This window comes from Macrobrachium rosenbergii, chromosome 58 (genome assembly GCF_040412425.1).
Source record: "Macrobrachium rosenbergii isolate ZJJX-2024 chromosome 58, ASM4041242v1, whole genome shotgun sequence".
Classification (NCBI taxonomy): Eukaryota; Metazoa; Arthropoda; class Malacostraca; order Decapoda; family Palaemonidae; genus Macrobrachium; species Macrobrachium rosenbergii.
This window is the reverse complement of record NC_089798.1, coordinates 21,014,570-21,031,223: the sequence shown is the minus strand read 5'-3', so window position 1 is coordinate 21,031,223 and position 16,654 is coordinate 21,014,570. Positions and strand designations below refer to the sequence as shown.

Sequence of the window (16,654 nt, the reverse complement as noted above, 5' to 3'; positions counted from 1 at the left end):
TTTTTTGTGATGAGTTGGGATCATTGTAAATTGGGAGAAGTTAGATTTTGCCCCAAGGAGCAGACAAAATTTCTGGGCATGGTCATAGATTTGGTAGTGGCAAGAGCCTTTCCTTCAGACTCTCAGGTGAGAAAGTTTGGAGAGGCAGCAACACAGTTCTTGATCTGGCAGAAACAACCAGCTTGGCTTTAGCTGGTGGTCCTTGGTCATCTGTTATCGTTAGAGAAGCTCATTCTGCATGGGCAGCTCCATCTCTGCTCGCTTCAGTGGCAGCTGAAGCAATACTGATTGCTCTTTGAGAACTCCCATTTTATCTTGTGCCTCTGAGTCAAGAGATCAGGTAGGATATAGTGTGGTGGATAGGTGACAGAAACATGGTAGTTCTGTTGAACTCATCCTCCAAAAGTGCATCGAAGGATGGTTGGACATGCACTTGAAAAGCTTGTTTGTTTCAGGATTGTGGGCATAGGACACGCCTTGTCAGCATATCAACATTCTGTATATGCAAACAACGTGGCTAGCACCACAAGCATTCCGGGGTTAGTTGACGGGTCACTAGGCAGTGATGATGAGTAACAACATGACTGTAGTGGCATATATCAACAAGCTAGGAGGAATGATGTCTCCTCTTCGAATACTGGCAATGCAGATCCGTGTGTGTGTGTGTGTGTGTGTGTGTGTGTGTGTGTGTGTGTGTGTGTGTGTGTGTGTGTGTGTGTGTGTGTGTGTGTGTGTGTGTGTGTGTGTGTGTGTGTGTGTGTGTGTGTGTGTGTGTGTGTGTGTGTGTGTGTGTGTGTGTGTGTGTGTGTGTGTGTGGTGCCATATTGTTGAACTGTCAGCCAGATATGTTCCAGGTCGAGGAATGTTCTGGTGGGCCAGCTCAGTCATCAGGAACAGGGTGTGGGAACAGAACAGTCTTTGCATCCCCACATAGCACAAAGGTTGGAGCTATGGAGTCCCCAGTGCTCAACCTGTTCACCACCAGACTGAACTGGAAACTCCCAGTGCTCTGTACTCAGGTCCCAGATCCTTGGGTTGTGATGGAAGGCACTTTCCAACACCCCTTGGACAATTTGGATGTTTACACCTTCCCATCTTTCAGCCAGTTTCAAGATGACTCTGGTGGCTCCTCATCAAGGAGTCTCAAGATGAGTGGTACTCAGATCTGCTGACACTGTTGGCTGGGGCACTGAGGGAGATTCCCTTGTGGCCCACTCGTCTTTGTCAGCCACTTTTAGAGGTACCACCAGATGATGTCCTCCCTTCAGCTTCATGTATGGAGGTTATCCAACATTTCCTGCAAGAGAGTGGCTTCTCTCTCAGGGTTACGGGGAAATGTCTGGACCGCCCTGTGTTTCTCTGCAAATATATACCAAGGAAAGTGGGTCATCTTCTGCAGTTGGTATCACAGAAGGTGGGCCTCTCCAGTCAGAACGTCTGTTCAGCAGATCACAGACATCCTCCTCCACCTTTTTCAAGACTAACTCCTCTCAGCTTTGCAGTGAAAGGCTATTGCAGAGCTTTATCCTAAGTCTTCAGAATGAAAAAGAGTTTTGAATCCTCCAGAACACTGTCCTCTTGAGTGAGATGTATCTCTTTTCCACCGTAACCTAACCCAGGTACCTTTGATCTGACCCTCAGGATTGTTTCTTTTAGCTTTGGCCTCGACAAAACTGGTGGAAAAGTTACACAACCTTTCTTGTCTAGTTCAGCACTTGGAGGGATGACGATCCCTCACTTCCTCCTTCATTTTTGAGTTTGTGACAAAAACTCAGAACCCATCAGCATCTGAAAAGAGATTAGAAGTCTTGACTCCCTTCAAGTCATAAGATACTGCTTGAAATGGACCCACTATCTGTGTCCAGAATGTTGGTGTCTTTTGTTAATACAGGCAAGCACAGGAAAGTGGTGTCTAGGAGCACCCTTTCTTTCTGGCTTCATTGAGGTAATCAGATGAGCTAATGACTCCTCTGAGGAGGATTTCCTTCTCTATACTCATGCAAGAGCCCATGATGTCTGGGGCGTGGGACCAATTGCCCCTAGCCTTTCAGCAGGTAAGAAGGGTAGGTGTCTTGTGTAGGCAAACAACCTGTACCTCATTTTACCTGAGGGATATCACCCACAAGTCCCTGGCCATGTCCTTTGGACCTTTGGTGGCTGCTCAACAAATTGTGAAGGCACCCAACTCTGTTTGGACAGAAAAGTATCTTGCTTAAGTACTTTAACTTATTGAAAGTCTTCTGGTGTGAATGTGGAATCATTGGTCTCACCTTCTTACTATCCTTCTCCTTTCTGGAGCAGCATCTAGAACAAAAGTATCTGCAAGAATCTGACCAGACACAGTTAACTACACTTCAGGCACCCAGTCTTAGCATAGATCCTAAGATGCTTCTTCCTGTGCATCCCTTTTAACAAGGGGGATGTTGTGGGTAGAGCTAAATTCTGAACCCATTTCTGTATTAGCCAAAATCAGTTACCTTCAACTTGAATTACCTCATGGGGGATTTCATGGGTCTCAGTGTTTTTCCTTACTCAAGTGAGTTCTCTCCCTAGATCACCGTTTCCCCTCACACCCAGGACTCTGTCTACCACTCTGTCATCCCAAATGACAAACCAGGTGAGAGGTTACAGAAGGCATCCCATCCCCTGCTTGCACGTACAAGTGGGAGCATGACAGTTCTAGGTAGGATTCAACTCCATTCAATTGTTGAGACAACCTCCCACCTAAGGGGTAAGTCTCATATATTAAAGGGGATGGTTACTACTGTAGGAACACATAACATATTTTTTTAAAGTACAGTAGTTTGTATTTTTCCTAGGTATACAAGCCAAAGATTTTTATTGCAATCTCACCTCAACCACCCTGCTGTGTCCTTGTGGTCAAAGGAAAAGTGGCAAATGGCAGAAGGCTAGTGTGGGTTATTCCCTCAGTCACACCCTCCCCCCCATAATCACCAGTTTTTGGCCTTGTTACCAAATTGAGTGCTGTTTTAGCTTGTGCTGAGGATACTTCTATTTAGATAGTTCTGGTTTGTATATGTAGGAAAATGCAAATTATTTTTAAAATATTTTATATTTTTTCATTGCTGTGCTTAAATGTTTTATGAATTTTATAAAGCATGTTAATGAAAGGTGGCTTTTCATGTGAAGAAAACAGTTTGTAAATTTGTTTTTAACTGTTAAATTTATACAGTATGTACTGTATTGATCTTTTTTGTGGAGATTACACTGGTTATCACAGAATTACATTGTTGGATCTCTCTGTTCACCCACAGGTTGAGTGGCATTAACATTATTTCCTAAAAGTAACAATACAAGCATGATGAGTGGGGATGAGGTTATGAAAGACATGAAGGAACGAGCAAAGAGACGAAGACAGCTGTTGGCAATGCAGGTGAGTGGTATTTTCCATTGAACTTCAGTTAGGTCTGGGTCTTCATCTGTCACTTTCCTCCATGATTTGGACCTCCCTACAGGTCTTCATCCTGCTGCTTCCTGATTTTTGACCAACTGTCCATCCCCCTCTCACCACATGCCCAAACCATCTCGATCCTTGAGTTGCTCCTATGAGATTGCAAACCGTCCCTTTCATTGTAGGATTATTCGTCAGCATGAGCTGGCATTGGTTGTTGAAACATGTTGCAAGGTAGTTAACTGGTAATTGATGAATGTAGGGATACCCTCCTCATTCATCAGATGTCTTGCTATGCCTCTTCATGACTTACTATCTGTTGAGACTTTTTGCATATATCAGGTATCTATGGTGTTTTGTTTGATTTGGTGTTGTGGGTACAACATAGAACAATAAAAATGTGAGGGATGATAGTAGGTATGTAACCACTTTATGTCCTCTGTGCTGATGGTTCCCCTCTGATTTTGTTACTTTTGCGTTAGAAGGACTTAAGTCCTGATATGCCTTGTGATGAATGTTTGAGCTGGTCTCTTTTGCAGTGGAATAGGTTTGGCAAGAAGCAAAAAGGTCAAAAAGTGTTCATTGGGTGGGGTGGGTGGACCACTTAACCTTTAGCTCCACTGAACCTTTCAGCTTCTTCCCCCAAGACTGCCCCTGCACCCCCCCTTACTACTTCCAAGCATTTGTTTCTTGCTTGATATGAGGGAGGTATATGCAGGAGGGTGGGTAACCACTATGTTCTCCCCTCTACTGCTGAGCCAGATGCACATGCTGAGCTCACTTCAGGTGAGACCCTGATGCATGCAGATGCTTCATCACTCCCTACCCTTGTTATGTCAGCTTTTACTGGGGTCGCTGCTTCATGAAGAGTTCTTGCAGAAATCATAGCCCTCCCTTGTTATCCCAGGAGTCCATCTTTTGCTGCATTCCTTGATCATTTGGCTAAGTGCTGCAGTTCCCATTCTCACTAAGGTGCTCAATGCAACTGGGGTCTCCTGCTGGTGGGAGATACCCCTGTGATATCAGCCACTGGCCAAACTCTGTTGGTGGCTGCAGTCTTTGCTTTATTCAGTTCTGCACTGTTTGTAGAAAGGAAAACACATGGGCAGCGTAAGGTAACGAAGAATAGGTATGCTTTTTGTACCCATTCCTCCTCCTCATCAGGCTCTTCCTCCTTGTTTTCTTCTGCTCCTTCTTCCTTTTGTAAGAAGAACAGCTACAACAACAGCAAGAATAACAACAATGCTGTTCCGTTTGAGAGTCATCCAAGGCAGTTGGTTTGATGATCAGTGCCTTCCGTACTAATCACTTGCCACATTTATGTGATTGATCACTGAGCCAGGATACTTTGTCCTCTCCGTTGGGAGGGGGATCTTTCTTGTTCCTTATAACTGATAGGAGAGGACAGTTTGTTGCCATCAGAACCCGTGGAGGTCAAGTTGTAGAGTCACTTTTATGAGTTGATTGACATCATTTGTAAGTGCAGTGACATAGGTGAGGTAATTTTGATGCCACATCTGACTCCAGTCAGTGGGCATTGTTGGAAAAGAAAATTGACAGATGTAGAGGACCACTCTGGGCTTTGAAAGTCACCTCCTCTTGGTGGAGAAGGCATCTGGTAGCTGGGGACTAGTCATTGATCTCTCTCATTTGATGGAGTTTGTGTTACAGATTCAGTTCAAGATGGAAGCAACTCGTGCCACGTTGGTTTCCATTAGAGAGGGTGATTTCATGCTTTTGGTGGATCTGAAGGATGTGTACTTAAAATTACCTGTCCATCAGTCCTCCAGGAAGTACCTTACTTTTGCTTTGTCTGCAACGAGATTGTTTACCAGTTCAAAGCTCTGTGTGTCTTAACAGGTGAGAGGCCCCCAGGTGTTCACATGAGTATTTGGCCCTGTTGTCTAGCTAGTGCTTATTGCATTACCAGAACAGTTGGCTAGGCCTGGTGTCATCAGAGGGACAGTTGCTACAGAACAGAGACCACACCATCTCTGATTTTGTCATGATTTGGGGATTGCCATAAACTGGTACCAGTCATATCTCATTCCCAAGTAGCACACGAAATACCTTGGCCTGCTGTTAGACATGACAGTATTGAGAGCCGTCCTGTCAGACTCTCACAACAGCAAGTTCAGGAGGGTATGCTTCAGTGTAACTCCTGTTGCAACAGGAACAACCAGCTCAGCTTCAGCTTATAATCCTTGGCTACATGTCCCTGGAGAAGCTTGTTTTACACGGGTGTCTCCGCTAACACTCGTTTCACTGGCAACTGAAATGGCACTGGCCAGACTCAAGTGACCTTCTCTTCCAACTCATGCCCTTGAACTGGGAGGTAAATGAGGATCTTGGTTGTTGGCTACACAACAGGAACCTCCTCGTAGGAGTTCCCTTGAACTCACTCCTTTTGGAGAGGCTTTTATTTTCACATGCTTCAAAGAAAGGGAGGGGCATGCATAGGGTTGTGAAAAAAACTTTTTTTATTTTTAATTTTTTTTTGTGGAAAAAACATGCTTTTTTGTTTTTTTTTTTCATTTTTTTGGTTTTTTACCTTTTCCCCCAATTTTTCATGTTCTGGACCTTTCTGGTGATCCTGCTAGTACTTAATATGGACATATGATATTTTTTAAGACTTCCACCTTCCTTCTAGATTAGAGGAATCATTAAAATAATGATATTAACCCTTTAACGCCGAAGCCCTATTTACAAAAACGTCTCCCGTATGCCGCGCGTCGGGTGAGTTAGCGCGAAGCGGAAAAAAGTTTTTTCAAAAAATCACAGCACGCTTAGTTTTTAAGATTAAGAGTTCATTTTTGGCTCCTTTTTTTGTCATTGCCTGAAGTTTAGTATGCAACCATCAGAAATGAAAAAATATCATTATCATATATAAATATTGGAATATATGACAAAAAAAAAAAAAAACATATAATTGTATACAAATCGCTGTAAGCAAAATGGTTAAAGCTAATGAGTTAATTTTTTTAGTTGTATTTTACACTAAATTGCGATGATTTTGGTATATAACAAATTTTAAAAGATCAAAGCAACACAGAGAAAATATTATCACAAAATGATGCATGAATTTAACGCGTGGACGTGAAAATATTTTTTTTTAAAAATTCACCATAAATCGAAATATTGTGCTAGAGACTTCCCGTTTGTTGAAAAATGAAGCTAATTGATTGAATATTACGGGACTGTAAGTGTTTTAGCTTACAATTGCAGTTTTCGACCATTTGGTCGAGTTAAAGTTGACCGAAAGTCGAATTTTTCTATTTATCATGATTTATATGAAAATATTTCAAAACTGATAAAAGCTACAACCATGAGTTATTTTTTGTTGTATTGTAAATGAAATTGCGCACATTTTCATATATAAAACTTTATGTAACAACTAATATAAAAGGTGCAAATATTACGACAACGAGACGAAAGAATTTCTGAGATGTTCGGCTGAGTTACTGCACAGACGTAAGGAAAACGTTTTTTTAAATTCCCCATAAATCGAAATATTGTGCTAGAGACTTCCAATTTATTGCAAAATGAAGGTAAACGATTGAATATTACTAGAATGTAAGAGTTTTTAGCTTACAATTGCGTTTTTTGACCATTTTGGTCGAGTTAAAGTTGACTGAAGGTTGAAATTTTGGCAGTTATCGTGATTTATGTGAAAATATTTCCAAACTGATAAAAGCTACAACCATGAGCTATTTTTTGTTGTATTCTACATGAAATTGCGCACATTTTCATATATAAAAGTTTATATAACGACTAATGTAAAACGATGCAAACATTACGACAACATGACGAAAAGAATTTCTGAGATGTTGGCCGAGTTACAGCTAGCGCTGACGTAAGGAAAAAATTTTTTTTCAGAAATTCACCATAAATCGAAATATTGTGCTAGAGGCTTCCAGTTTGTTGCAAAATGAAGGTACATGATTGAATATTACTAGAATGTAAGAGTTTTAGCTTATAATTGTGTTTTTTTACCATTTCGTTCAAGTTAAAGTTGACTGAAGGTTGAAATTTTGGCAGTTATCGTGATTTATATGAAAATATTTCAAAACTGATAAAAGCTACAACCATGAGTTATTTTCTGTTGTATTCTACATGAAATTGCACACATTTCCATATATAAAACTTTATGTAAGGACAAATATAAAACAGTGCAAACATTACGACAACGTGATTGAAAGAATTTCTGAAGCGCGGACGTAAGGAAAAATGTTTTTTTCAAAAATTCACCATAAATCGAAATATTGTGCTAGAGACTTCCAATTGGTTGCAAAATGAAGGTAAATGATTGAATATTACTAGAATGTAAGCGTTTTAGCTTAAAATTGCATTTTTTTACCATTTCGGTCGAGTCAAACTTGACCGAAGGTTGAAATTTTGGCAGTTATCGTGATTTATATGAAAATATTTCCAAACTGATAAAAGCTACAACCATGGGTTGTATTTTGCTGTATTGTACATGAAATTGCACACATTTTCATATATAAAACTTTATGTAACGGCTAATATAGAACAGTGCAAAAATTACGACAAAATGACAAAAGAATTGATGAAATTTTCGGCTGAGTTACCGCCCGTGCGTAAGAAAAATTTTTTTTTCAAAATTCACCATAAATCTAAATATTGTGCTAGAGACTTCCAGTTTGTTGCAAAATGAAGGTACATGATTGAATATTACTAGAATATAAGAGTTTTAGCTTACAATTGCGTTTTTCGACCATTTCAGTCGAGTCAAAGTTGACCGAAGGTTGAAATTTTTTGTAGTCGACGTACAGTACTTCCACACGGCACCCAACAGACAATTTTAGACGACGTATGATACGTCCAGTAGGTGTTTAAGGGTTAAGGGTAAAAATGCTTCTTTAATTGATAATTAGAACCTGAGATATATGAAGTATTACTAAGAATTTCACTTACAGTCTCAAAATATAATGGTATCTTTGCTAGCTATTTGAGTATGATGATATTTGCTTTCCTTTATTGCTGAATTTTGATGAAAAACAATTTTATTTTGAGATCAAAATGTGAAACAGTGAAATAGCCCTATGAAATTAAAAGAAGAAAATTTAAATAAAAAATGCTCTTGAAGTTACAGCACAAAGAGATAAGTTTTATAGAATATAATGTGACCATTATAATACAGCCTATAGGGCCTAGCATAAAAATGGTAATTTTTGTCATTCAATGAAATCTGAACATGAAGTATTTAAAATAAAGGTATCCACTCATAATTTTCCTAAAGCTATTTTTTATGGATGTCATTTATAATAAGCTGTAAAGAACAAAAGTAAGACCTTCATTAGATGCTTCAACCATGAAAAGAAATACATATACTGTATACATTTCTACAGAAAAAGAAACACTCAACTGAAAATGCTCTTTGAAATCACACTGCTAATATAAACTAAAAAAAAAAAAAAAATTCCATTTTCGCCAATACTGATAAATTTTTCAATTATTGATAAAAAAGAAATTCTGATCCTGCATCTCTTTCACAAAATTTAAAAGAAAGGTACAGACAGTTTACATTGAAACAAAACTTAACTTTGGCCCAAAATTATTAATGAAAAATTCCTCTCAAAAAGGTTAAACTTTCTAGTCTGAATCGGTATCATTGCCTGAGGAGTGATCTAGTTGGGAACCTAAATCTTCTTCCGAGTCTTCTAAAGAATAATCCTGGAGTGAAGATTTATCCTTTAAGCTTGATGCAGAGGAGCATCTTGATGATGATGGCTTTTCTTTTTGTGAAAGGGGAGCATCTGCTAATGTTGATGGCTGTGGAGTAGAGGTTCGATGAAGTTTTTCATCTAACGTCAAATGATGAGCGACATATACAAGTTTGGCAGCCCTATCTGTTGATAGACTGTTGCGATCAGAGGAATGGATATGCGAGTGGCGACTGAATGACCGTTCAACTGAGGCGCTGGTTGGGGGCAAATTTAATGTTCCAGTAGCCACTTTTGAAAGTTGTGTGTGGCTGCACATACCGTTCCACCATGAGGTAGGGCTACACTGGTCCACACTTTGCCAGATGAAGGATTTACTAAATAATTTTTCCTTTGCCCTAAACTCATCTATTTCTCCCAAAACTTTTTTCTCATCTATACTTGGCATCCTTAGAGCTACTTCATATGCCAATTCAATCACATCAACTGCCTCTTCATCACTTCTGTGACATCCTCAATAACGGGGGTCCAATAAGTTAGCAGCCAGGTGAACTTTATTTACAAGACACACTCGTCTCTTGGAGACAACTTCTTTAAGGAGAGATTCCTCACTTCGGAGGACTGGAGAGTTTGGCAGCTGTTCATCAAAGGAACTTTGCAAATCATGAGAAACCTTCATGACAATTGAAAGATACTGATCATCACCTTCAGTCATAGTTATTGCAGTTGCTACTGGTTTTAGTAACTGAAGATATCCTGCAATCTTGTCCCAGAAAACTTCTGAGAGTAGAGTATCCTTTGCACTCTTTTCTAACCCTTTCTTATCCTCCTCATCAATTGCCAACTTCTGTAGTGTATGCTTGTTTTCTTGAACTGACTGCATGCAGTGAATGATTGACCCCCATCTAGTTTTCACAGGGAGCTTCAGAGAAGTTTTGGCCTCATTTCCTTCACTTTGCAATTTCCTAAATATGGCCAAGAGTTTTTGACTATTCTTAATGTGCTTTACAAGATGAGTACATTCCTTTGTATCGACTCAATAGATTTTGCTTTCATGATATCTGTGAACATTAGATGAAGTGTATGGGCAAGACAGCCATATGTTTGTATGTGAGGGAATTCCTCTCTTATGGTTTTCTTCATGTTTGCTGCGTTATCAGTACAAACTCCCCACACCTTCATTGGGCCCACTTCATCCACAACTGATTTAATGATCTGGCTAAAATATTCCCAAGTGTGACTTTCAGCACCTGTTGAAATGCTTTTCCAAAATATTGGAGTAGGAACTGTTACCAATATATTGATGATCCCCTCATTTCTGTAATAAGAATTTTAGGAGTTGTATTACTTGGATCTTGGTAATTTAATAAATATTTCTTCAGAGAATAGATGCCAGTACCTATCAGCGTAGCTGGAAATGTAACCAATTATCAACCATACTCTACTCTATACAGCAATGTTTTCAGGCTTTAACATTTCTTATGGGGATATTAGTAAATGACTTCCCTGGCCACCCCCATAGAATTGCACCTAACACAGTGCAATTTAGGTATTATGTAAGGTCTTTGCAGCATCCCTTCGGACCCGAGCTGCAACAATAATTGTTCTGCCACTATTACCTCAGTCTGTTTGCTTTCTTCAATATTGCTATTCACTCTCTCTGACTTATTCTGTACTCCAAAGCAGTGAATGGCCTTTGCTACCCCAGTGTTTGGCTTAAAACCTAAATTTTTTAATCCAATTCAATCCCCTGGCCCTGGCCACATCCAACCCAATGTGTTGATAGACTCCCTACTCTGAGTTCAGAGACTGGTATAGAGCATTGCTTATTTGCTATATATGCTTAATAATTGGTTACCTTTACAGCTTAGCTGATGGGTGCTGGATTGCTGGTACTTGGTCTACTGTATTATATGTCAGTCCCTGGCCTTGCTCATTCATTCATTATTAAAATTTTAGTAGGCATTCTAGGTCCAGAGGACGTAGAAGGAACTGTGCCTTGTGTTCTTTCTACTTCTTGTAAGGGCATTGAAATACTATTTACTTAGAACAGAAAAGATCTGTGGGTCTTTGAGCAACTTTTGGTGCTCAGTAAAGAATCCTCCTCGCCCTCTTTCAAAAAATGCGTTGGCATTTTTTATGAAGGTTCCTATTTTAGAGGCGCACTCACAGATTGAGGAGGATGTGTTGCCTGTAGTGAAAGTAAAAGTGCATGAAGTGAGGGCGGTAGCCATGTCCCTGGCTTTTAGGCATAATTTGTCTATCACTTCTGTTATAAAGACATTTTGGAAATGCAAATTGGTGTTTACATCTCATTATTTGTGTGAAATTGAAACTGTTTATGAAAATTGCAGTACCTTGTGTCCTATTTTGGTTGCTGGTATGGTGTTGGGAGAAGGAATGTAAGAAGTCTTCCTTTATCCTTCCTATTTTCTCGTCTTGATTGATGGTGTCGAGTTGTAGGGGAGCCCGGGGGTACTTTGTATTTGGAGTGCTCACCAGTTTTGTCTATTAATGATTGGGTAATGGGGCTTTTAACATTTTGCAATAGGTGATTGTGATTTTATTCTCTGGCTTTGTTTTATGGTACTGTGCCCAGGGCAGGGGGAAGTTTGTTAATTCTTTTGTGTGCAATTGGACATTCCTTCGTAACGAAGAATACCGCTAATGTAGTAAGCAACTCCTGGCTACACTGCCACACCGCTATATGTTGAGATGAGCGCCATCCAGAGGCAATACTCTCCTGTAGCAGTTCTCTCAACAGGTAAGGAACCAGGAAGCATTTTTACCAATGCTAGCAATACTGTACTTCTATTTCTTTTACATTACAATTTTTAATGTATTAGGATAGATAATCCATGCATCCCACCTCCTCCAATGTGGGTTTCAGCTATTTAATTATTACTTGGTAAGTAGCTTATATAAAAATGACATTTTTAAAATAAAATAAAGTTATATACTCTATATACTTACCAAGTAATTACATAATCAAAGCCCTCCCTCCTCCCCTCGCATGGTTAGGAGGGCATAAACATATTGAGCTCTTTTGCTGAGCTGGTTCCTCTCTTACCCCAAAAGTGGGCGGGGCCACTCGCCTAGCCAAAACAAAAGTAGTGCTACTGCAAATTTCAAAATTCTAATTGTCGGTTAATAGAAACTGATAGCTGTGTAATTACTTGGTAAGTATATACAGTATACTGTACTGTAAAACTTTACTTTATTAGAGAAATGTCATTTTCACTGTAGAGGACAAATTTGCTCTTCCAACTTGACTTGTGATGAATGCAAAGAGTGGGATCAGGGGAAATGGAAGACTTTGACTAGTTATTTAGATAATCTTGAGAAAAGCAGACAAAGGAGAGCGGCTGCTAAAGCTGAAGCTAAAAATTCAGGTAGTCAGGGTTCTCCTGTTTTGCATATCCTTTCGACTTCTGTAACTGCATTTTCCCTTATCACCAGTCCTCCGACTTTACCTGTAACTCCGTCACCTAACTCCCAACCCTCCGAACCGTATGCCATTGCCAGTCTGGAAGCCAGAATAGACCAGAAATTCAGTCTTAGTTAACATTGTAGCTCTAATAAGGGCTTCAGTGAGTGGCCTTATGGATAATTTTAGTGCCAGTGATCCATGTGCAAGTGTTGTGTCAGTGGAGGAGGTGGCTACTCGTCCCACCAACACTCCTAGATGAAGTTCCCTGTCAGACTCCCCTAAACCTGGGAGGAGGCAAACCGTAAGTCCAAGGGAGGTCAGTGGGGTTTGCCCACGGGTAGTCGCCCCCCTCCCCCAACCGAGCCTGTTGTACGAGGATCCCAGGACTTGGCGGACAGCTGCTGGAAAGGCATCCATATTGGAGTTCATGCCCTTTCATCGAGTGATTCAGATTCGGGATCCAACGAATCCAAATGTAATGCTAGTAAGAAGCGCAGTTGGCGCTTGAAAGAGTGCATCTAGGCCATTGAAAAGGCCAGTATCCACAGCTGAGTGTGAATTTCCAATCCCGTGTAAGTGGACCAGAGTTCGGAAACAGAGTCCCAAACCATCATGTGGTTTTTGGGACGATCCAAGTAATGCATCGTTCGCAGTGTCAGTCAGAACGCCAGTGTTAGACACCCAAATGGGTTCCTAAGAAATCCACAGATCATGCGTCGGTATCCGAGGGTCCAGTGCGACCCCAGGGATCCGTGTCCACAATGTATTCTGAGCACCCAAAAGGATCCAAGTACATAGTGGGATACAAGGGATCTGAGCATCGAGTGGGATCCAAGGGATCCAAGTACAGGCAGTCTCCGGGTTACGACGGATCCAGCTTACGACGTTCCAAATTTACTATGCTTTTCAAATATATTCATCAGAAGTTATTTCCCAGTTTACGACACATGTTCCAGGGTTACGACGCCGATCCGACTGAAGAAATATGGCAACAAAATGGCAGAATAATCAAAATTTGGAGTTTATTTTTTTTTTATGAAAAACTAAAAAAAAAAAATGCAGTTTACATCGTTTTCAATACACCTAAAGCATTAAAAGTAAGGTTTTAGGATTTTTGACGATTTTCAACGATTTTTCAGCTTGCAACGATTTTCAGCTTACGACGCGGCGCAGGAACGGAACCCCCATCGTAAACCGGGGACTGCCTGTATTTAGTGGGATCTGAGGGATCCAGGTATATATAGCAGTGGGATCTGAGGGATCCAAGCATCCAATGGGATGCGAGGGATCCAATCTTCCAGTGGGATCCGAAAAATCCAGTCATCAAGTGGGAGCTGTGGGATCCAAGTGTTTAATGGGATCTCAGGGATCCAAGCACACAGTGGGATCTAAAGGATCCAAAGGTCTTGCAGGATCAGATAAGCTTGTAGTGCATGTGCGGTTGTCAGTGTGCGCCTGCTCCCCTTCCAAGCTGGCACCAGATTCAGCCAGGCATCCAGTGCCACACTCCACTCCTCATTCGGTTCAGGATCCTTCTCTGGAACCGATTCATCGATACTTAGACAACATCTTAGACCTTTCACGTAGGCCGTGGATCTGGCTCTTCCACCCATTTTGTCTGAAGAAGACGTCGAACAGGATCAGCCATCTTCAGCCTACGCTTCTCTTCTGAAGTACTTCTTGTTTTGCTTCCCAGATTTCTTTTCACCAGCAACTCCGCCTTCGCCGAGTTCGGCATTTATGATGAGACAGCCTAAGGAAGAAAAAAGCCCTGTCAGACATTGAGTGTTGCTGACAGACAAGAGGGATCTGGGCAAGGCCATATTTTGTGCCCCTCCTTCATGTTTATCTAAGAGGAAGTATTTGTCTTATGTTACTGGGGAAATCTCTTTGGGAGTTCTGCCCCCTCCCAAGGGGACTTCTCCATCTTAATTGACTCCTCACGGAGATCTGCATTCTCCTCATCCAAGATTTTATTCATGGCGTTGGAACTCTACCATTTGACAAAGGACTTCTTCAAGGCCTTCAAGATCTTCTTTAAGATCTTCAGTGCTTTATAGATTTCACCACTCCAAGATAACTTCGCCACAGACTGGCTAGGGTCCTCTCATGTCAGCGCGACCAGGGATGGATCCCAGAGAATATTTGAAGATAGAAATGAGAACAGTGGTTTCACAAAAGGAGTCACCCCTTCCCAAGATACTTCTTTTTGCTCCTTTGGATCAACATAGTCTTTTTCCGGCCACAGTAGAGCATATCGTAACAGAGTTGCAAAGAAGTCTACTCAAGACTTACTGGATCTGAAGAGTCAGGGGGTCCTACTTCTTTTGCTGCAGACCTTTACAACAGCAGACATTTTGACCGGTAGAGGATGCCCCATCCCAGGTCAGTCCAACTAATCAAGAAGTCAGCAGGCCTTCCTCTTGCAAGTGAGGATACTGTCCTTTGCAGTGGGGAGTACATTTTTGGAGCAAATTAAGAAATGAGAAAAGTGTGGTGTTCAGGGAGAAACCTCCTTACTGTCTTCTCCCATTCAGCCTACTCAAAAGGAGTCACAGGAAGTCCTGTCTCTGTTCACCAAGAGGGCCAGAGATCAACTGCCTGTTGTCGTCCCGAAGTCATCAGGAGTTTGGAGACCTGCCCTGGATGTCAGTGCCCTGAATTTTTTGCTACAAAATTCAAAGTGAAAACCACCCATTGTAATGTCCTCCATCCATCAAGGGGATTGATGGCGACTATAGATATCAACATAGTATCTGTGGTTTGTTTCCAGGACAAGGGCCTACAACAGTTTTCAACCAGCATTAGCAAAGTGGCTAATCTCATGGGGAGTTGCATTGTTTAAAATGAGAGCTCATGAAAAAAGAAGTCAGATGTACTCAAGACTTTTTAGAAATGGCTCAGTCTTTGCAACTCCGATAATTGCATCTGTCCATTTTCGGTGGCTGGCATGGTGTTGGGGGAAGCGTAGGAAGCAATCCTTCCATCCTTTATTTGCCTTAATTTGAAGGTGTTGAGTTTTTCTACCAGTCCTTTTTGCTTACAGAATTGTTGTTTTTCTGTGTTGATCTGTACCTTGGTCAGCAAAATCATCTTTTATAAATGAGTACCCACTAATTTTAGTAGTTTTATTACAATAGAAAAGTGCATTTATTCATGAAAATTATCAGAAAATACATTTGTATGCATCCCACCATTAGTGCAATATTTCTCAGTTACTTATATAAAAAAAATACAGTGAACCCCTGTAAATGGGATGGGAACCCCGTGAATAGCTTTTAAAACCCTCTAAAAAATAGAATGCCCATTTTGATAGTTTAAACACAAGAAAAACCCTGTAAATATGTTACCTGAGTATTTTAGAGAAAGTGCATTTATTCATGAATTATCAGAAAATACAGTAATTAGTGAATATTTCTCAGTGAAAAATACATAAATGGGTGAAGTCCACGTGAGTCCGCGAATCGTGAGAACGCGAATACGGGGGTTTACTGTATTGCAATACACTCCCTGAACACCTGAATTATCCCTGGTCACTGACCAGCCCGAACTATATCCCCATAATTTTACCCACAAAGTGGGTAATTAACTGTCAGCGTTACCAACGCTACAGGAAAAATCTTGTCAAATGAGTTACCTAAGGTACCATTGACAACGCTGCTGCAAATACCGGCTGACAGAGGCCGACATCCCCAGTTCTTATTTTTTCACTGTGCTGTATGGGTGTGTCCCACATCAGGCGAAATTTTTGGTCATTTAGCCCGACCCCCATTTAAAGAATTTGGACATCAGATTATGATTTTGGACTGTTTTCAATGCCTTTTCTCCTGGATTTATGCATTATTGACTGGATTTGGAACTTCTCTCCTGGTTTTAACTTTGGATCGGTATTTGGACTCGATTGGACAAATCAGACAAGAAGACGTCGCCTTCTGCTAGCACTGCTGCTTCCACTTCGTCTACATCTTCGACGACTGAGGCTTCTACTGCTGGAGATGCTGCCACTCAATGGTCCTGCACCTCCTGCAAGCATAGGATGAGTACCCTCAAACACGATCAACATTCTGTTGGTATGTTATGTAGGAAGGTTCAGTGCAGTATCAGTCAGAGATGTGACGAGTATAAGTC

At 40.9% G+C, this 16,654-nt stretch overlaps 1 protein-coding gene across 6 annotated transcripts in view; it reads left to right on the top strand.

Annotated features, from left to right (window-relative positions):
* Positions 1 to 16,654, top strand: part of Mettl14 (methyltransferase like 14) — a 217,211-nt gene that overhangs the window by 17,944 nt on the left and 182,613 nt on the right. For 4 of the 6 annotated variants that reach the window (XM_067101911.1, XM_067101916.1, XM_067101914.1 and 1 more), the window contains exon 2: positions 3,276 to 3,394. The exons of the other annotated variants lie outside the window; for them this stretch is intronic. In XM_067101911.1, coding sequence (XP_066958012.1) covers positions 3,320 to 3,394 — 75 coding nt within the window. In that variant the 5' untranslated portion in view covers positions 3,276 to 3,319. The remainder of the gene's footprint in view (positions 1 to 3,275; positions 3,395 to 16,654) is intronic. 6 annotated transcript variants of the gene reach the window in all.